The sequence below is a fragment of the Salmo trutta genome, chromosome 7 (genome assembly GCF_901001165.1).
Source record: "Salmo trutta chromosome 7, fSalTru1.1, whole genome shotgun sequence".
Lineage (NCBI taxonomy): Eukaryota > Metazoa > Chordata > Actinopteri > Salmoniformes > Salmonidae > Salmo > Salmo trutta.
In genome coordinates this window covers 49589753-49608096 of record NC_042963.1, presented here as the reverse complement: position 1 = coordinate 49608096, position 18344 = coordinate 49589753, and the positions used below count along the sequence as shown (strand labels likewise).

The following is an 18344-nucleotide window of genomic DNA, read 5'->3' as shown; positions in this document are numbered from 1 at the left end:
GGATAGCATAGCTTCCAGTGTTAGGGCAATAGCTCAGAATAGACGGCCATCCAATCTCCACACCAAATAAACCAACAAAACAAACTGTGGCAGAAATAACCCTGTTTATAGCTCATGCCCTTACAAATACTTGAGTGTGCTGTTTGAGTAAGATTCACAGCTGATAGGTCCTTTCTTTCATAACATTAAACACAACATCATGATTATTTGACTTTGCTTCTGGGCTCGATCATGCAGTGTGAGCTGGTATGTAAGTGTTTGCGGGAAGCTTTACACACGATTACGGGTTCAAGTTCGGCCCTCTGTATTTTCAAGGAATGGTTTACCTTCCCCTAAACTGTTTCACAGTTATTACTGATAGTACAACAACAGACTATCTGTCAGACCTTCAGGCCTTCAGCTATTGTTCTGTTCTGTTGTCAATGGGTGTCAATGGGTATGCCACATACTATACCGTACACCACTACAGTAGTCAATTAGATTATGTGCATTAAATTCCCGTAAACAAAGATGGATAGGTACAGGAATGGAATTTTAGAGAACAGTTTTGTATATGTGATTGGAAGACATACTGTATATAGTGATGTATATAATTCTTTAGAACAACGTATATGTCTTCAGCTATTTTTCTTGCCTGTCCTTAATGTGTGCGAACAGGCATATGCCACCACATGCCATATCATATGCCACTAGACATTTACAGTACCAGTCAAAAGTTTGGACACACCTACTCATTCAAGGCTTTTTCTTTATTTTTACTACATTCTACATTATAGAATAATAGTGAAGACATCAAAACTATGAAATAACACATATGGAATCATGTAGTAACCAAAAAAGTGTTAAACAAATCAAAAATATATTTTATGTTTGAGATTCTTCAAAGTAGCCACCCTTTGCCTTGATGACAGCTTTGCACACTCTTGGCATTCTCTCAACCAGCTTCATGAGGTAGCCGCCTGGAATGCAGTTCAATTGACAGGCGTGCCGTGTTAAAAGTTAATTTGTGGAATTTCTTTCCTTCTTAATGCGTTTGAGCCAATCAGTTGTGTTGTGACAAGGTAGGTGTGGTATACAGAAGACATCCCTATTTGGTGAAAGATCAAGTTCATATTATAGCAAGAACAGCTCAAATAAGCAAAGAGAATTGACAGTCCATCATTACTTTAAGAAATGAAGTTTAGTCAAGGACTTTGAACGTTTCTTCAAGTTCAGTTGCAATAACCATCAAGCGCGACGATGAAACTGGCTCTCATGAGGACCGCCACAGGAAAAGAAAACCCAGAGTTACCTCTGCTGAAGAGGATAAGCTCATTGGAGTTAACTGCACCTCAGATTGCAGCCCAAATAAATGCTTCACAGAGTTCAAGTAACTGTCACACCCTGACCATAGAGAGCCCTTGGTTCTCTATGGTGTTTTGGTCAGAGCAAGACTAGGGGGGTGTTCTAGTCATTCTATTTCTATGTTGGTGAGTTGTATGTGTCACGGCTCCTCCTCTGCAGTGCAGGGGCGGTTCCTCCTGCAGGCAGAGGAGGGTCGTTAGTGATTGGAGCTGGTGTGATTGGAGCCACCTGGGCTCAGGGTATTTAACAAACTGCTCCACTAACCTCTCTGTCTCCTCGCTTCGCTTGCTCTCTCTCTCCCTGCTCCTCCAGGTATGATCCTGTTTTGTTTGTTCCTTTGTTGGTTTATTTAGTTTCCACTCAGTCATGTTCACACACATATTCACGCATCCATGCACCTTACATACACCTTACATTATGACATTTCCACACCTCATTCCTTTTTCTTTGTGTAGAGTTAATAGTTTTGTTTTATAATAAAGAACTTTTTGAATTGGCCTATACCGGTTGTTGATGTCCTCTCATTTTTGCCACAGGCTATGAGCCGGCCTGTGACATATGGTTCCCAATTAGAGGCAGCTGGTAATCGTTGCCTCTAATTGGGGATCATATTTAGGAAGCCCTTTCTCCTACCTGCTTTGTGGGATATTGTTTCAGTTAGTGCCTATGTGCGCGCTGTACTTCACGTTCGTTGGATGTTTTGTTGTTTTTGTTGTTTCACTGTGAATTAAAATTATGTGGAACTCAACTCACGTTGCACCTTGGTCCGCTCTGTACAACGATCGTGACAGAATATCCCACCTCACAAGGACCAAGCAGCGTGTGACGGAGGTAAGGGAGTTTTGGACCTGGGAAGAAATCATGGGAGGACACGAGACCCTTCCTTAGCGGGAGTCGCAGAGGACTCAGGAAGGACAGCGACGACGCCGGGGACCGCGGCCACAGAAACCCCAAGATGTTTTGAGGGGGGGGGGCACGAGGGGTGGTTGGCCGAGCCAAGGAGAGAGCCAGAGCCCACCTGGGAGTCGATGGAGCAGTGTGAGGAGGGATATCGGAGAATGATGTTGGCTAGGAGCGTGTTATCAGTCCGGTGCCACCTGTGGCGGCTCCACGCACCAGGCCTCCAGTGAGCCTCCCCAGCCCGGTACGTCCTGTGCCGGCTCCCCGCACTCGTCCTGAAGAGCCAGAGACCGTCAGGGAGGCGATTGAGAAGTTGGGAGAGAGAGAGAAGAGAGAGATGTTGTGCAGGTGTGTTCTGCACAACATTCGACCTGAAGAGCCTGTCAGCAGTCTGGTGAGTCCTGTGCCAGCTCCCCGCACTCACCCTGAAGTGCGTGTCACCAGTCCGGTGCCACCTGTGCCGGCTCCACGCACCAGGCCTCCAGCGCGCCTCCCCAGCCCGGTACGTCCTGTGCCGGCTCCCCGCACCCTTCCTGAAGTGCATGTCACCAGTCCAGTGCCACCTGTGCCGGCTCCACAGACCAGGCCTCCAATGCGGCTCCCCAGTCCAGTACGTCCTGTGCCGGCTCCACGTACTCGACCTGAGGAGCGTGTCATCAGTCTGGTGCAACCTGCGCCGATGCCCAGTCCAGGCACGGTGTCCAGTCCCGCTCCCTGGCAGGAGCATACCTCTGCGCTGGTGCCCAGTCCAGGCACAGCGTTCAGCCCGGCGCCATGGCCGGATCCGGGGTCTGGGCAGGGGCACTACCCGCACCGGAGCCGCCACCGACACTAGTCACCCCCCCCTACCCTCCCCATCTGGTTTCAGGTTTTGCGGCCTTAGTCCGCACCTTTGATGAGGACAGCCACAGGAAAAGAAGACCCAGAGTTACCTCTGCTGAAGAGGATAAGTTCATTGGAGTTAACTGCACCTCAGATTGCAGCCCAAATAAATGCTTCACAGAGTTCAAGTAACTGTCACACCCTGACCATAGAGAGCCCTTGGTTCTCTATGGTGTTTAGGTCAGAGCGTGACTAGGGGGGTGTTCTAGTCATTCTATTTCTATGTTGGTGAGTTGTATGGTTCCCAATTAGAGGCAGCTGGTAATCGTTGCCTCTAATTTGGGATCATATTTAGGCCCTTTCTCCCACCTGCTTTGTGGGATATTGTTTCAGTTAGTGCCTATGTGCGCGCTGTACTTCACGTTCGTTGGAAGTTTTGTTATTCTTGTTGTTTCACTGTGAATTAAAATTATGTGGAACTCAACTCACGCTGCGCCATGGACCGCTCTGTACGACGATTGTGACAGTAACAGACACATCTCAATATCAACTGTTCAGAGGAGACTGCGTGAATCAGGCCTTCCTGGTTGAATTGCTGGAAAGAAACCACTTCTAAAGGACACCAATAAGAAGAAAAGACTTGCTTGGGCCAAGAAACACGAGCAACGGACGTTAGACCAGTGGAAATCTGTCCTTTGGTCTGATGAGTCCAAATTTGAAATTATTGGTTCAAACCGCCGTGTCTTTGTGAGACGCAGAGTAGGTGAACAGATGATCTCCGCATGTGTGGTTGCCACCGTGAGCATGGAGGAGGTGTGATGGTGTGGGGGTGCTTTGATGATACTGTCTGTGATTTATTTAGAATTCAAGGCACACTTAACCAGCATGGCTACCACAGCATTCTACAGCGATACGTTTAGTGGGACTATCAATTGTTTATCAACAGGACAATGACCCAACACACCTCCAGGCTGTGTAAGGGCTATTTGACCAATAAGGAGAGTGATGGAGTGCTGCATCAGATTACCTGGCCTCCACAATCACCCAACCTTCAACCAATTGAGATGGTTTGGGATGAGTTGGACTGCAGAGTGAAGGAAAAGCAGCCAACAAGTGCTCAGCATATGTGGGAACTCCTTCAACACTGTTGGAAAAGCATTCCAAGTGAAGCTGTTTGAGAGAATGCCAAGAGTTTGCAAAGCTGTCATCAAGGCAAAGGGTGGCTACTTTGAAGAATCTAAAATCTAAAATCTATTTTGATTTGTTTAACACTTTTTTGGTTACTACATGATTCTATATGTGTTATTTCACAGTTTTGATGTCTTCACTATTATTCTACAATGTAGAATATAGTAAAAATAAAGAAAAAGCCTTGAATGAGTAGGTGTGCCCAAATTTTTGACTGGTATTGTACATTACAAGTGCATTAAATGTCCTTGAAACCAAGATGGTTTGGAGCAGGAATTGAAGTCCATATGTTAAGGTACATTTATACAGTCTATACAGTCCTGTATACCCTATATTATCAAAAGACATAAAGTATATACTCACAGGTGTTGTTTTTCTCTGGAGAACATGTAGGAGAGATGCTTAACATTTTGTGTCCTGTTATCCTCCACGTTGGGATAGAGAGGTTCTGTCACTTTGTTTACCAATGTGTTGATCTTCGCCCCAACACCCGTACTCTGCTTCATTTCATATACCTACAATATAAAGATATACCTTCAGTTTATATAACTACAATATCTAGATATACCTTCAGTTCATATACCAACAATATAAAGATATACCTTCAGTTTATATAACTACAATATCTAGATATACCTTCAGTTCATATACCTACAATATAAAGATATATCTTCAGTTTATATAACTACAATATCTAGATATACCTTCAGTTTATATACCTACAATATATAGATAAACCTTCAGTTAATATACGTACAATATCTAGATATACCTTCAGTTTATATAACTACAATATCTAGATATACCTTAAGTTTATATACCTACAATATATAGATAAACCTTCAGTTAATATACCTACAATATATAGATATACACTACATGACCAAAAGTATGTGGATACCTGCTCGTCAAACATCTAATTCCAAAATCATGGGCATTAATATGGAGTTGGTCCCTCCTTTGCTGCTATAACAGCCTCCACTCTTCTGGGAAGGCTTTCCACTAGATGATGGAACATTGCCAAAGGTGTTCAATGGGTTTGATGTCAGTGCTCTGTGCAGGCCAGTGAAGTTCTTCCACACCGATCTTGACAAACCATTTTTGTATGGACCTCACTTTGTGCACGGGAGCATTGCATTGCTGAAACAGGAAAGGGCCTTCCCCAAACTGTTGCCACAAAGTTGGGAGCACAGAATCGTCTAGAATATCATTGTTGTTTTTGTCGCACTGCTTTGCTTTATCTTGGCCAGGTCACAGCTGTAAACTGGCCTACCTGGTTAAATAAAGGTGAAATACATTTACTTAACAGCCCCAGATCATTATCCCTCCTCCACCAAACTTCACAATTGGCACAATGCATTCGGGCAGGTAGCATACTCCTGGCATCCGCCAAACCCAGATTCATTTGTCGGACTGCCAGATGGTGAAGTGTGATTCATCACTCTAGAGAACACGTTTCTACTGTTCCAGAGTTCAATGGCAGCAAGCTTTACACCACACCAGCAGATTATTGGCATTGTGCATGGTGATCTTAGGCTTGTGTGTGGCTGCTTGGCCATAGAAACTAATTTCATGAAGCTCCCGACGAATAGTTCTTGTGCTGACGTTACTTCCAGCACTCGCGGTTCAGTTCTGTGAGCTTCTGTGGCCTACCATTTCGCGGCTGAGCCGTTGTTGCTCCTAGACTTTTGATCGGAGCAGCTCTAGCAGGGCAGAAATTTGATGAATTTACTTGTTGGAAAGGTGGCATCATATGACGGTGCCATGTTGAATGTCACTGAGCTCTTCAGTAAGGCCATTCTACTGCAAATGTTTGTCTATGGAGATCGCATGGTTTTGTGCTCAATTTTATACACCTGTCAGCAATGGGTGTGGCTGAAATAGCCAAATCACTTCTATGCTTGCTTCGTGGCAAGCAACACTGAGGCATGCATGAGAGTATCAGCTGTTCCGGACGACTGTGTGATCACGCTCTCCATAGCCGACGTGAGTAAGACCTTTAAACACGTCAACGTACACAAGGCTGCGGGGCCAGACGGATTTCCAGGATGTGTGCTCCGGGCATGTGCTGACCAACTGGCAGGTGTCTTCACTGACATTTTCAACATGTCCCTGATTGAGTCTGTAATACCAACATGTTTCAAGCAGACCACCATAGTCCCTGTGCCCAAGAACACAAAGGCAAGCTGCCTAAATGACTACAGACCCGTAGCACCCACGTCCGTAGTCATGAAGTGCTTTGAAAGGCTGGTATTGGCTCACATCAACACCATTATCCCAGAAACCCTAGACCCACTCCAATTTGCATACTGCCCAAACAGATCCACAGATGATGCAATCTCTATTGCACTCCACACTGCCCTTTCCCACCTGGACAAAAGGAACACTTATGTGAGAATGCTATTCATTGACTACAGCTCAGTGTTCAACACCATAGTAACCTCAAAGCTCATCACTAAGCTAAGGATCCTGGGACTAAACACCTCCCTCTGCAACTGGATTCTGGATTCTGGACTTCCTGACGGGCCGCCCCCAGGTGGTGAGGGTAGGTAGCAACAGATCTGCCACGCTGATCCTCAGCACTGGAGCCCCCCCAGGGGTGCATGCTCAGTCCCCTCCTGTACTCCCTGTTCACCCACGACTGCATGGCCAGGCACGACTCCAACACCATCAATAAGATTGCAGATGACACAACAGTGGTAGACCTGATCAGCCAAAAAACGACGAGACAGCCTATAGGGAGGAGGTCAGAGACCTGGCCGGGTGGTGCCAGAATAACAACCAATCCCTCAACGTAACCAAGAGTAAGGAGATGACTGTGGACTACAGGAAAATAAGGACCGAGTACGCCCCCATTCTCATCGACGGGGCTGTAGTGGAGCAGGTTGAGAGCTTCAAGTTCCTTGGTGTCCACATCACCAACAAAATAGAATGTTCCAAACACACCAAGACAGTCGTGAAGAGGGCACGACAAAACCTATAAAGATTTGGCATGGGTCCTGAGATCCTACAAAGGTTCTACAGCTGCAACATCGAGAGCATCCAGACTGGTTGCATCACTGCCTGGTACGGCAATTGCTTGGCCTCCGACCGCAAGGCACTACAGAGGGTAGTGCGTACGGCCCAGTACATCACTGGGGCTAAGCTGCCTGCCATCCAGGACCTCTACACCAGGCGGTGTCAGAAGAAGGCCCTAAAAATTGTCAAAGACCCCAGCCACCCCAGTCATAGACTGTTCTCTCTACTACCGCGTGGCAAGCGGTACCGGAGCACCAAGTCTAGGACCAAAAGGCTTCTCAACAATTTTTACCCCCAAGTCATAAGACTTCTGAACAGGTAATCAAATGGCTACCCAGACTATTTTCATTATTTTCATGAGAATGGCTAGCATCAGGTCTGTGTCTGAAAAGGTTACTTGCTGTCAAAACCTTGATTTCTCTGTCCTTGCTTTCTCTGCCCTTGCTTCCTCTGTCCTTATTTCCTCTGTATTTGTTTCCTCTGTCCTTGCTAACTCTGTCCTTGCTTCCTCTGTCCTTGTTTCCTCTGGTTCCTTGCCTCCCTCTCAAAGCTCATTAGAGAAGCTTGTAACCTTTACATGTCATTCAACAGTTAACTTACTTTTTTCGTGGGCATCTTGAGCTTCATAAACTCCGCCTCTCGACAGAGCACATGCCATGGAGCATGAATCTTCACAAAGCCCACACCTGGAGTTTTAGTCTGAAATAAACAAAAAACAGATTCATTTCATAAAATTAATTTCATTTTTTGTACTGAATGCCCAACCCTTTGGCTATTATGTCCCTTTTTATGCTAGACCAACAACAGTATATGACATGCAGCATCAACATTAGAGGTATGTATAAAGGCAACAAACGAAAAGAATGAAAGAATTGCATGTGTTTATCTCTTGTCTTTAAGGAAAGCAATACATTCATCTGGATGACAGTTGGGTAAACAACGGTCTCCAAACAAATCCCTCTTCTATAGTCAGTTCAATCAAAACAATGTCTGGGAACTGAAGGCTACTTACTGTATGGCACAGAGACAAAGAGACACCATGGGAAATCATGAGAAGAATCAGCTACCCTTCTATTGAATACACGTCATCATCATTACAATGATAACGTAAGCATTTGAATCTAGGACAATGACAAAAAAGTTCAAACTAGTACCAACACAAATAGTATTCCACAGTACTGTATGTACGTTAAACAACATCAACACAGGAAGGATTCACTGTGAAGGCTTTGATGCTGCTGTTACCCAGTTACCCAGATATGACCCTCATGATATAATTTACATGGAATAAGTGGTTACTGAGATGCTCATTCACCCACTGACATGGTACAGCACAGAACATCTGTTCCAATGTGCAGCTCCTCCTGTGCGAAGACAAGCATGGCTAGCAGGGGATGGCCTCTAACTTGATCTCAAATTCTAAACAACCAACTGTTACACGCTATCTCAGTTTGTATTGTCTTCAATAGAGCTAAGACAAGCATCATTAGCAACAAGGGACGCAGAATCTTAAACAAAACACAGTCTCTAACTTTGATCTCAAACCCTTGAACAACCGACTGTCTTAACAGCCTTTGTCACTTTCTATCATCTATCAGCCAGCATCATGTTTGTTGTTGACACAGATCATCAGTCTTTGCATAACATCTTATAAAAGTACCTTGGACTTGACATGCCTCTGTACTGCGTACTGTATGTCAAGCGACAAATGTCACCATGTCTGAAACATTAGGAGTGACATTTTCAACAGCTCAAGACGCGATGGTGTCAGTGCTATCTATAGGCTGAATCAGTTTGAGTACTCAGAGCTGCATTTAATCAGAAGTGATTTAGGAATGCAACAGCTCGTTTGTGAGAATGTGTCACGTATCCTGTTCCCACCATCACATTGTAAAACACACAGACCCCTCATGGACACAGTTAGAGGTTTTGATAGAGCCAGTCTTGGATCAAAATGTGGTTGTGTAACTAGCCTGATTAAAGGTGTGCGGTGGAGCAACCGTGTGTGCAGGTCCTACTTCCTTTATACTAGTTTTCTTCGGCCCAACAAACCTTAATAACAAGTGATGCTGCAACAAGTATTGAATTTAGGCGTGCAGATCTAAAAGACATCCAGTCAACTATAATGTAGTCTCGCACTGTCAGACATCACATTGCATTCTTGTTCGAGAATCAGAGACAACTAGAATGTTCTAGAAACATAGAGGGTCAAGGTTAGTTCATATGGGTTTCCTAGCAGAATTTTCCATTAATCCCATCACTGTTTGAATCCCAAACATTGGCACTCATCCACATCCCATCACCACCTCTGCTTCCTTCCTTCCCACTTCAGTCCCGTCCCAGTGTCCCTCCCTCTATTAGATACAGATGTGAATTACTCCCACTTAAATGTCCTCTATAGACAGATTAGTGTAGTCAACAGCACTTTAATCATCTATAATATTTAGGGCGCCTATTTTAATCACCTAACTCCACAATGGACGGACGATGAGAGGAAATGATAAAATACCTAAACATTACTCCCTTCTCTCCGCTAAGATCATAAAACAGAGATTATTCTGTATGTCTTCCCCCACAGTGAACAGTCTGACATGATAACCACATGGGAAACACTTTGGTAATAGAATGATGGCTTGAATGCAATTTGGGGACAAAATGGAAAATTATACCCAAATGATTTATAACACAGTGAGTGTATGGCACCCAGAACCAAATATCGCGTGTACCCTGCCTTGTAACAAAAGTCCACAAAAATACTTGACATATGACATAATTATATATCTCTTTCTCACACACTTCATTGAAAACATGAAAACACTCTGTATGTGTGAGAGTATGTGAGAGTGTTTAAGAGTTTGTACTGCTCTTAAAGAGTACAGTCAAGGTATTCTGAGTGATCTTCCAGCTGGCATTGCCACACATTGGTTGTACTGTCCGGGGGTATCGTCGGATGGGGCCACAGTGTCTCCTGACCCCTCCTGTCTCAGCCTCCAGTATTTATGCTGCAGTAGTTTATGTGTCGGGGGGCTAGGGCCAGTCTGCTATTTCTGGAGTATTTCTTCTGTCTTATCCGGTGTCCTGGGTGAATTTAAGTATGCTCTCTCTAATTCTCTCTTTCTCTCGTTCTTTCTTTCTTTCTCTCTCTCGGAGGACCTGAGCCCTAGGACCATGCCTCAGGACTACCTGACAAGATGACTCCTTGCTGTCCCCAGTCCACCTGGCCGTGCAGCTGCTCCAGTTTCAACTGTTCTGCCTGCGGCTATGGAACCCTGACCTGTTCACCGGACGTGCTACCTGTCCCAGACCTGCTGTTTTCAACTCTCTAGAGACAGCAGGAGCGGTAGTGATACTCTCAATGATCGGCTATGAAAAGCCAACTGACATTTACTCTCGAGGTGCTGACTTGTTGCACCCTCGACAACTGTGATTATTATTATTTGACCATGCTGGTAATTTATGAACATTTCAATATCTTGGCCATGTTCTGTCATAATCTCCACCCGGCACAGCCAGAAGAGGACTGGCCACCCCTCAAAGCCTGGTTCCTCTCTAGGTTTCTTCCTAGGTTTTGGCCTTTCTAGGGAGTTTTTCCTAGCCACCGTGCTTCTATACCTGCATTGCTTGCTGTTTGGGGTTTTAGGCTGGGTTTCTGTACAGCACTTTGAGATATCAGCTGATGTAAGAAGGGCTATATAAATACATTTGATTTTGATTCGATTTCATTTGATTGGTTGCCTGGCGCTGTGTGTGTGATTGTGCGTGTGTGTTTGTGTGTGTCTGTGCATGGTGTGATCCTTCCACAGAGCCCTGCCCTGTCTGGCCCTGACTTGGTAAAGAGATCTACCATGGCAGCTGTCATCTTGCCATCCTCAGCACTTGGACCAACTTAGTCTCATATTACTGGACTTCACCCTCATGACATCCTCAGGTCCTGTCCATGACAGGTTACTGTTGGTCAACGCACCAGACTACTACTAGAACTACATAGGGTTTCCTTATTTCATTCACTCTCATGACATCTAATCCAACAAGTTGATTCAATGCCTGCCATACTTTCTTCTTTTTTTTTTTACAAGAGACTCATCTTTTGATCCTGATCAGTGATTTTGAATTCAAAATTCATTGACTTTGAACAAGAAAAATAAAGCATAACACAGATACTACTTATGTAATTTTTAAAGGGGCAGTGCAGTTAAAAATGAGATTTCCCTATTTTGTTATGATATTTTCACACTATGAGGTCGAAATGACACTAAAACTGTGAAAATTTGGATAATGCCCATTTTGTGTAAAAGCTATTTGAAAAAAATCCTGGAATTCCCAGCCTGTTCAGGTGGGATGGAGATTTTGGCCCAGATCATGACATCACAATCTGATCTGATTATTGTAACCGATGACCAGTCAGCTTTTATTTGCATTTGTATCCTCCTACTTTGAAGGGGTAATCATGGTAGTCTCTAGAGTCTAAACCAGTGGTTCTCAAAAGGTTTTTCCTCGGGACCCAAATTGGCTTGCGAAAGTATTCACACCCTTGGCATTTTTCCTATTTTGTTGCCTTACTGGAATTGAAAAGGACTTTTGGGGGGTTTGGATCATTTGATTTACAAAACATGCCTACCACCTTGAAGATGCAAAATATTTTTTCTTGTGAAACAAACAAGAAATAAGACAAAAACTGAAAACTTGAGCGTGCATAACTAATCACCCCCCCCAAATTCAATACTTTGTAGAGCCACCATTTGCAGCAATTACAGCTGCAAGTCTCTTGAGGTATGTCTCTATAAGCTTGGCACATCTAGCCACTGGGATTGTTGTCCATTCTTCAAGGCAAAACTGCTCCAGCTCCTTCAAGTTGGATGGGTTCTGCAGGTGTACAGCAATCTTTAAGTCATACCGCATATTCTCTATTGGATTGAGGTCTGGGCTTTGACTAGGCCATTCCAAGACATTTAAATGTTTCCCCTTAAACCACACAAGTGTTGCTTTAGCAGTATGCTTAGGGTCATTGTCCTCCTGGAAGGTGAACCTCCGTCCCAGTCTCAAATCTCTGGAAGACTGAAACAGGTTTCCCTCAAGAATTTCCCTGTATTTATCGCCATCCATCATTCCACAATTCTGACCAGTTTCCCAGTCCCTGCCGAGGAAAACCATCCCCACAGCATGACGTTGCCACCACCATGCTTCACTGTGGGGATGGTGTTCTCGGGGTGATGCGAGGTGTTGGGTTTGTGCCAGAAATAAAGTTTTCTTGATGGCCAAAAAGCTAAATTTTAGTCTCATCTGACCAGAGTACCTTCTTTCATATGTTTGGGGAGTCTCCCACATGCCTTTCAGCGAACACCAAATGTGTTTGCTTACTTTTTTCTTTAAGCAATGGCTTTTTTCTGGCCACACTTCAGTAAAGCCCAGCTCTGTGGAGTGTACGGCTTAAAGTGGTCCTATGGACAGATACTCCAATCTCTGCTGTGGAGCATTGCAGCTACTTCAGGGTTATCTTTGGTCTCTTTTTTGCCTCTCTGATTAATGCCCTCCTTGCCTGGTCCGTGAGTTTTGGTGGGCGGCCCTCTGTTGGCAGGTTTGTTGTGGTGCCATATTCTTTCAATTTTTTTAATAATGGATTTAATGGTGCTCTGTGGGATGTTCAAAGTTTCTGCTATTTTTTATAACCAAACCCTGATCTGTACTTCTCCACAACTTTGTCCCTGACCTGTTTGGAGAGCTCCTTGGTCTTCATGGTGCCGCTTGCTTGGTGGTGCCCCTTGCTTAGTGGGGTTGCAGACTCTGGGGCCTTTCAGAACAGGTGAATATACTGAGATCATGTGACAGATCATGTGACACTTAGATTGCACACAGGTGGACTTTATTTAACTCATTATGTGACTTCTGAAGGTAACTGGTTGCACCAGATCTTATTTAGGGGCTTCATAGCAAAGGGGGTGAATACATATGCACGCACCACTTTTCCATCTTACATTTTTTTTAAACATTTTAAACAAGTTATTTTTTTCATTTCACTTCACCAATTTGTACTATTTTGTGTATGTCAATTACATGAAATCCAAATAAAAATCTATTTAAATTACAGGTTGTAATGCAACAAAATAGTAAAAACGCCAAGGGGGATGAAAACTATTGCAAGGCACTGTATATCCAACAAACAAACAAACCAATGACAGTAGCCAGGCAGGTTAAAAGGTACCCCGGGTTACCCCAGTTACCCTGGTTACTGCTGCAAGTCCTGCTAGCCTTCTATAGGCCGGTTTCAGCTGGTGCTGTACCAAAGTACAATGTATCTTTTGTATACTGTTACATGGTGGGGGCTCCAGGCAAACTGGCTGACCTAAGGCCAAAGACAAAAATACCCCTGATCCACCAGCCAGCTGGAAAACAAAGACTGTAGAGGTGCAGCGGTGTTGTGTTGTGTGGAATACTGTCCCCTCTCTGCCCTAAGCTAACTCACAGCTAACGCTAGACCTGGCTGGACATTGCTGATAATATCGTGTGGGTTTGGTCAAAAAGAACAGAACAGAGAAGCCGTAGAGAAGCAACTCACATCCTCATCCTTCTCCAGCTCCATGCCCATATCCCTCAGGTTGCCCTCAAACTCCTCCCGGTGAAGGCGCTTGTCGTCCACGTGGTAGTCCATGCTGTGGTCTTGGGAGGCCACCTCCGGGTCACCTCTGGGTTGAGGGGGTGGCGTTCGTCCCAGCCTGGCTGTCCCACGGCGGAGGCTCCGTGTGAAGGCGTTGTCAGTGAAGCGGGAGGACTGTCGGTTGGAGCGCGAGCTGCTGGGCTTTTTGATGTGGTAGGTGAGGATGTAGTCCACCCGCCTCTCTCCATCCTGGAAGTACAGGCCATGCTGACATCCTGTGTTCTCCTCAGGTGTCAGGCAGTTCAGGAGCTGGGGAGAGAGGGGAGGGCTATGCATTAGAGGGCTGCTTGGGCTAGTTGCCTAGCTGAATCATGTGCATGTGTGTATGTGTGTGTGCTGTGCAGCTTTTGCCATTTGTCGTGAGAGGCACAGCATGGTTAATGGGCCAGTTAGACTACAGGGGTCAAGGTGGGGTCAAGCTAGTCCCAATAGGGCTCCTAAGGAATTGAGTTCCCCTTGGGGAAGTGATCAGTCTCAGTGACTTACAACCCGAATGCTGATTTGCAAGGCAAGCAGTATTGATAATTATTTGGTTAACTATTTACTTAAAAACATGTATTTCACATTTTTTTATCCAAAAAAAGGCTTGTGTTGCTACTCTGTGTGTGTACAAACGATTAAACAAATATTCCTGGTGCTATATTTTATGATATATCATTCATTTATATGAATAGTGTCTATAGGTACAGTATAATGTTCAAATCTATTATTGTACAAAATTCAATAGGATTTTCCTGAACATATATCACAGCAGGGAAGGTAGAAATACATTTTATAATCATAACAATCTGAGAACAAATGGAGAATAAAATATTGAAAAAATAAATGTAGGATTTTGACAATACTGTAATATAAAGATTTGTCATCTACTGTCTCCCTGCAAACCAGAAAATATTAACCACTGAGAGAAAGCTCTTCTTCACAAAGAATCCAATCTTATACTGTGGCTTGTTTAAAAGAAGGCGTCTTATATGGCCATTATAACATTTTACATTTTTACACGAAAAATCTAAATTCCTATATATCCACTTGGATATTTGTGTCATGATTATAACAAAATGTAAGACATATTCATGGTTGTTCCGGTTTCAGTTGGATATGTACAGTATATGGCTCGTTTTCAGAGGGATATAACAAATGCTGAAATCCAAGCTTGTTTGACCATTAATGTTTGAGTGACCAAAACTCTTTGCTTATTCCTGACCTGGTGGTCCAATATTGTTGCAATAGTCAGTATTATCATTATCATCACATCCAAGAGTGTCATCTCTGCAACATCACCTACGAAATTATATATATATATTTTTTCATTTTAAGTGTTATAGGCTGATGAAGAAGTGCATATAACCCAATCTGCCACTATCAACATATAGTATTATTTGCCCAAATGGCAGTTACATGGAGAAATGTCAAGGCCTTCCTGAACTACAGTAGCTCATTTCAGGTAAGAGTGCCAAAATGATTGATGATTGTTTGTGTGTGTGCAGACATGTGGGTGTTTCTTGTGTTTGGGTGAGCAAGGCTGACTGACAATGATCTTTAGCAATCTGGGTTGGTCTTATTATTATCAGTTGTAATAATATTGTCCAATATTCCTGCAGACTATTTTGATAGCACTGACTGACCCAACTGATTTTCTATTTTTAATCACAATATGTAAGAAGTGGATTGTGGCCCGCCCCACATTAATACAATCACTTAATTCAATGACCTAATTTGACAATTCTACCCAATTCCATACTCTACCTCACATGCTCCCGAGTGGCGCAGCGGTCTAAGGCATGGTATCTCAGTGCTAGAGGCATCACTACAGACCCTGGTTTGATTCCAGGCTGTATAACAACCGGCCGTGATTGGAAGTCCCATAGGGCAGTGCACAATTGGCCCAGTGTCGTCCGGGTTAGGGTTTGGCCGGGGTAGGCCGTCATTGTAAATAAGAATTTGTTCTTAACTGACTTGCCTAGTTAAATAAAGGTCAAATAAATCATGAAATTCTAAGACACTGTTCCATTTGTACCACTGACTGGGAAGATTTTAGGAGGCACTCACTACTGATGTGGGTTATATGAGGCTATGGGGAGAGTGGAGTAAGTTGAGACGTTCAGTATCAATCCGTCAAGGGAAATATAGTATTCTTTCTAACAAAGACATTACACAAAAAAAAAAAATGGCGGCGAAAGAGAGGGCTGCCTCGCTTCTAGCTCTTAGGAAACGTAGTTTTTTCACAAGCATTTCGCTACACCCGCAATAACATCTGATAAACACATGCATGTGACCAAATGTTGTTTATTTAATACACTGAGAGTAGAAAATATTAGGAACACCTTCCTCATATTGAGTTGCAACCCCAATTGCCCTCAGAACAGCCTCAAGTCGTCGGGGCATGGACTCTACAAGGTGTTGAAAGCATTCCACAGGGATGCTGGCCCATTTTGACTCTAATGCTTCCCACTGTTTCAAGTTGGCTGGATGTCCTTTGGGTGTGGTGGACGATTCTTGATACACACGGAAACTGTTGAGCATGAAAAACCCAGCAGCATTGCAGTTCTTGACACACTCAAACCGGTGTGCTTGGCACCTACTGCCATACCCCATTCAAAGGCACTTAAATATTTTGTCTTGCCCATTCACTCTCTGAATGGTACAAATACACAATCCGTGCCTCAATTGTCTCAAGGCTTAAAAATCCTTCTATAATTAAAATCTCTCCTCCCCTTCATCTACACTGATTGAAGTGGATTTAAACAAGTGACATCAATAAGGGATCATAGCTTTCACCTGGATTCACCTGGTCAGTCTATGTCATTGAAAGAGCAGGTGTTCCTAATGTTTTGTCCACTCAGTGCATATTTCAGGATGTTGTGTGTCCCTGGAAATAATCAGAATTCATGTAAATATTACAGTTTTGTCTTTTAATAATTTTAAACATCTTTTAACATAGGCTTAACACCTAACAAACACTTTGTACGTTTTAAAAACACTTTTAACATAGGCCAGGCCCTGTTGTGACCTAATATCCCAGTGATAATGGCTTGCATTACGCATGGGAAGAAAACACTTCAATTTGTACAACTTGACATTGGCTCAACTTACTCTATGGTCATTGGCTCAACTTACTCTATGGTCATTGGCTCAACTTACCCCAAGGCAAACATTTTGACTATATTAGTCCACACAGCTACAAGGATGCACTTTCATGCTAGGTTTAGGACCTCATATTGAAGGTTATAGAGACTCCAACGGAAGTATAGAACAATATTAAAATGCTCTACTTTGGTTTAGATACAAGCATTACGAAACCTCTAACACAATAAATGTATTTGACTTGGTGAAAATTATTTTTGGGGACCTAACTTGCTTACCACTTTTTCCATGTGGTTTCTTCCTTCACATTCGCCATGACCTCTACCTAAATATTTGGTAAAATAATAGATTTTGTGTATGGTTTCCTAAAAACAAGGGGGCTCAACGTACCCCTTTGGCTCAAATTACCCCACTCTCCTCTATCGCTGCTTTCATGACCAATTAGTTAAGTTGTCTATGGCAGCTAGCCCGCCAGATGTGGAGTAGGGCTGCATGTCATAAATGAGTTTGTTTTTGTTTACGTTCCCAAAAAGGTCCACTTTTCACAAACACACATACACACCTCTCTTTTGCATAGTTCAATTCTTCACAGAGCTGCATGTGTAACGTGGGACAAGCAGAAGCAAAGCTAGCATAGGGCAGGCCATGGGTGCAGCCATGGATGTAAGATCCTGCAGATTTTTTGAAAAACAAAAATGTCTATGGTCAGGTTTTGGCTATAGGCTACTTTGAAGCAAGGTAAGACATGCCTTGTAATAGGCTATGAAGTAAAACTTCCAGGTTTCAAACTATTAAGTAGGCCTACAGTATATGTTTTCAACATGCAGACTGCCTCCAGCAGTCCAGCATATGCCTGCACTCAAATGGCAGTTGCTTAATATTAAGAGGAGTTGAGAAATAAATAGCCTCTTTTTAACAGTGGATATCTGTTGCGTGTTGAAATGTTGCGCAATGAGTGGGCTTATCAGAACACATGTTTGATCCTCAACACGGGGACCCCTCAGGGGTGCGTTCTTAGTCCCCTCCTGTTCACCCACGACTGCGTGGCCAAGCATGACTCCAACACCATCATTAAGTTGGCTGACGACACAACAGTGGTAGGCCTGATCACCGACAACGATGAGACAGCCTATAGGGAGGAGGTCAGAGATCTGACACTTTTCCCCCACAGGAGACTGAAAATATTTGTCATGGGTCCCCAGATCCTCAAAAGGTTTACAGCCGCACCACGTGGTATGGCAACCACCTGGTATGGCAACTACTTGGCATCTGACCGTAAGGTGCTACAAAGGATAGTGTGTATGGCCCAGTACATCACTGGGATCAAGCTTCCTGC

General features: G+C 43.8%; 1 protein-coding gene across 6 annotated transcripts in view; it reads right to left on the bottom strand.

Moving 5' to 3' along the window:
• LOC115197601 (anoctamin-1) overlaps positions 1-18344 on the bottom strand; it is a 114742-nt gene that overhangs the window by 55866 nt on the left and 40532 nt on the right. For all 6 annotated transcript variants that reach the window (XM_029759276.1, XM_029759275.1, XM_029759273.1 and 3 more), the window contains 3 exons: positions 13826-14173; positions 7873-7971; positions 4618-4769 (listed from right to left, as the gene is read on the bottom strand). In XM_029759276.1, coding sequence (XP_029615136.1) covers positions 4618-4769; positions 7873-7971; positions 13826-14173 — 599 coding nt within the window. The remainder of the gene's footprint in view (positions 1-4617; positions 4770-7872; positions 7972-13825; positions 14174-18344) is intronic.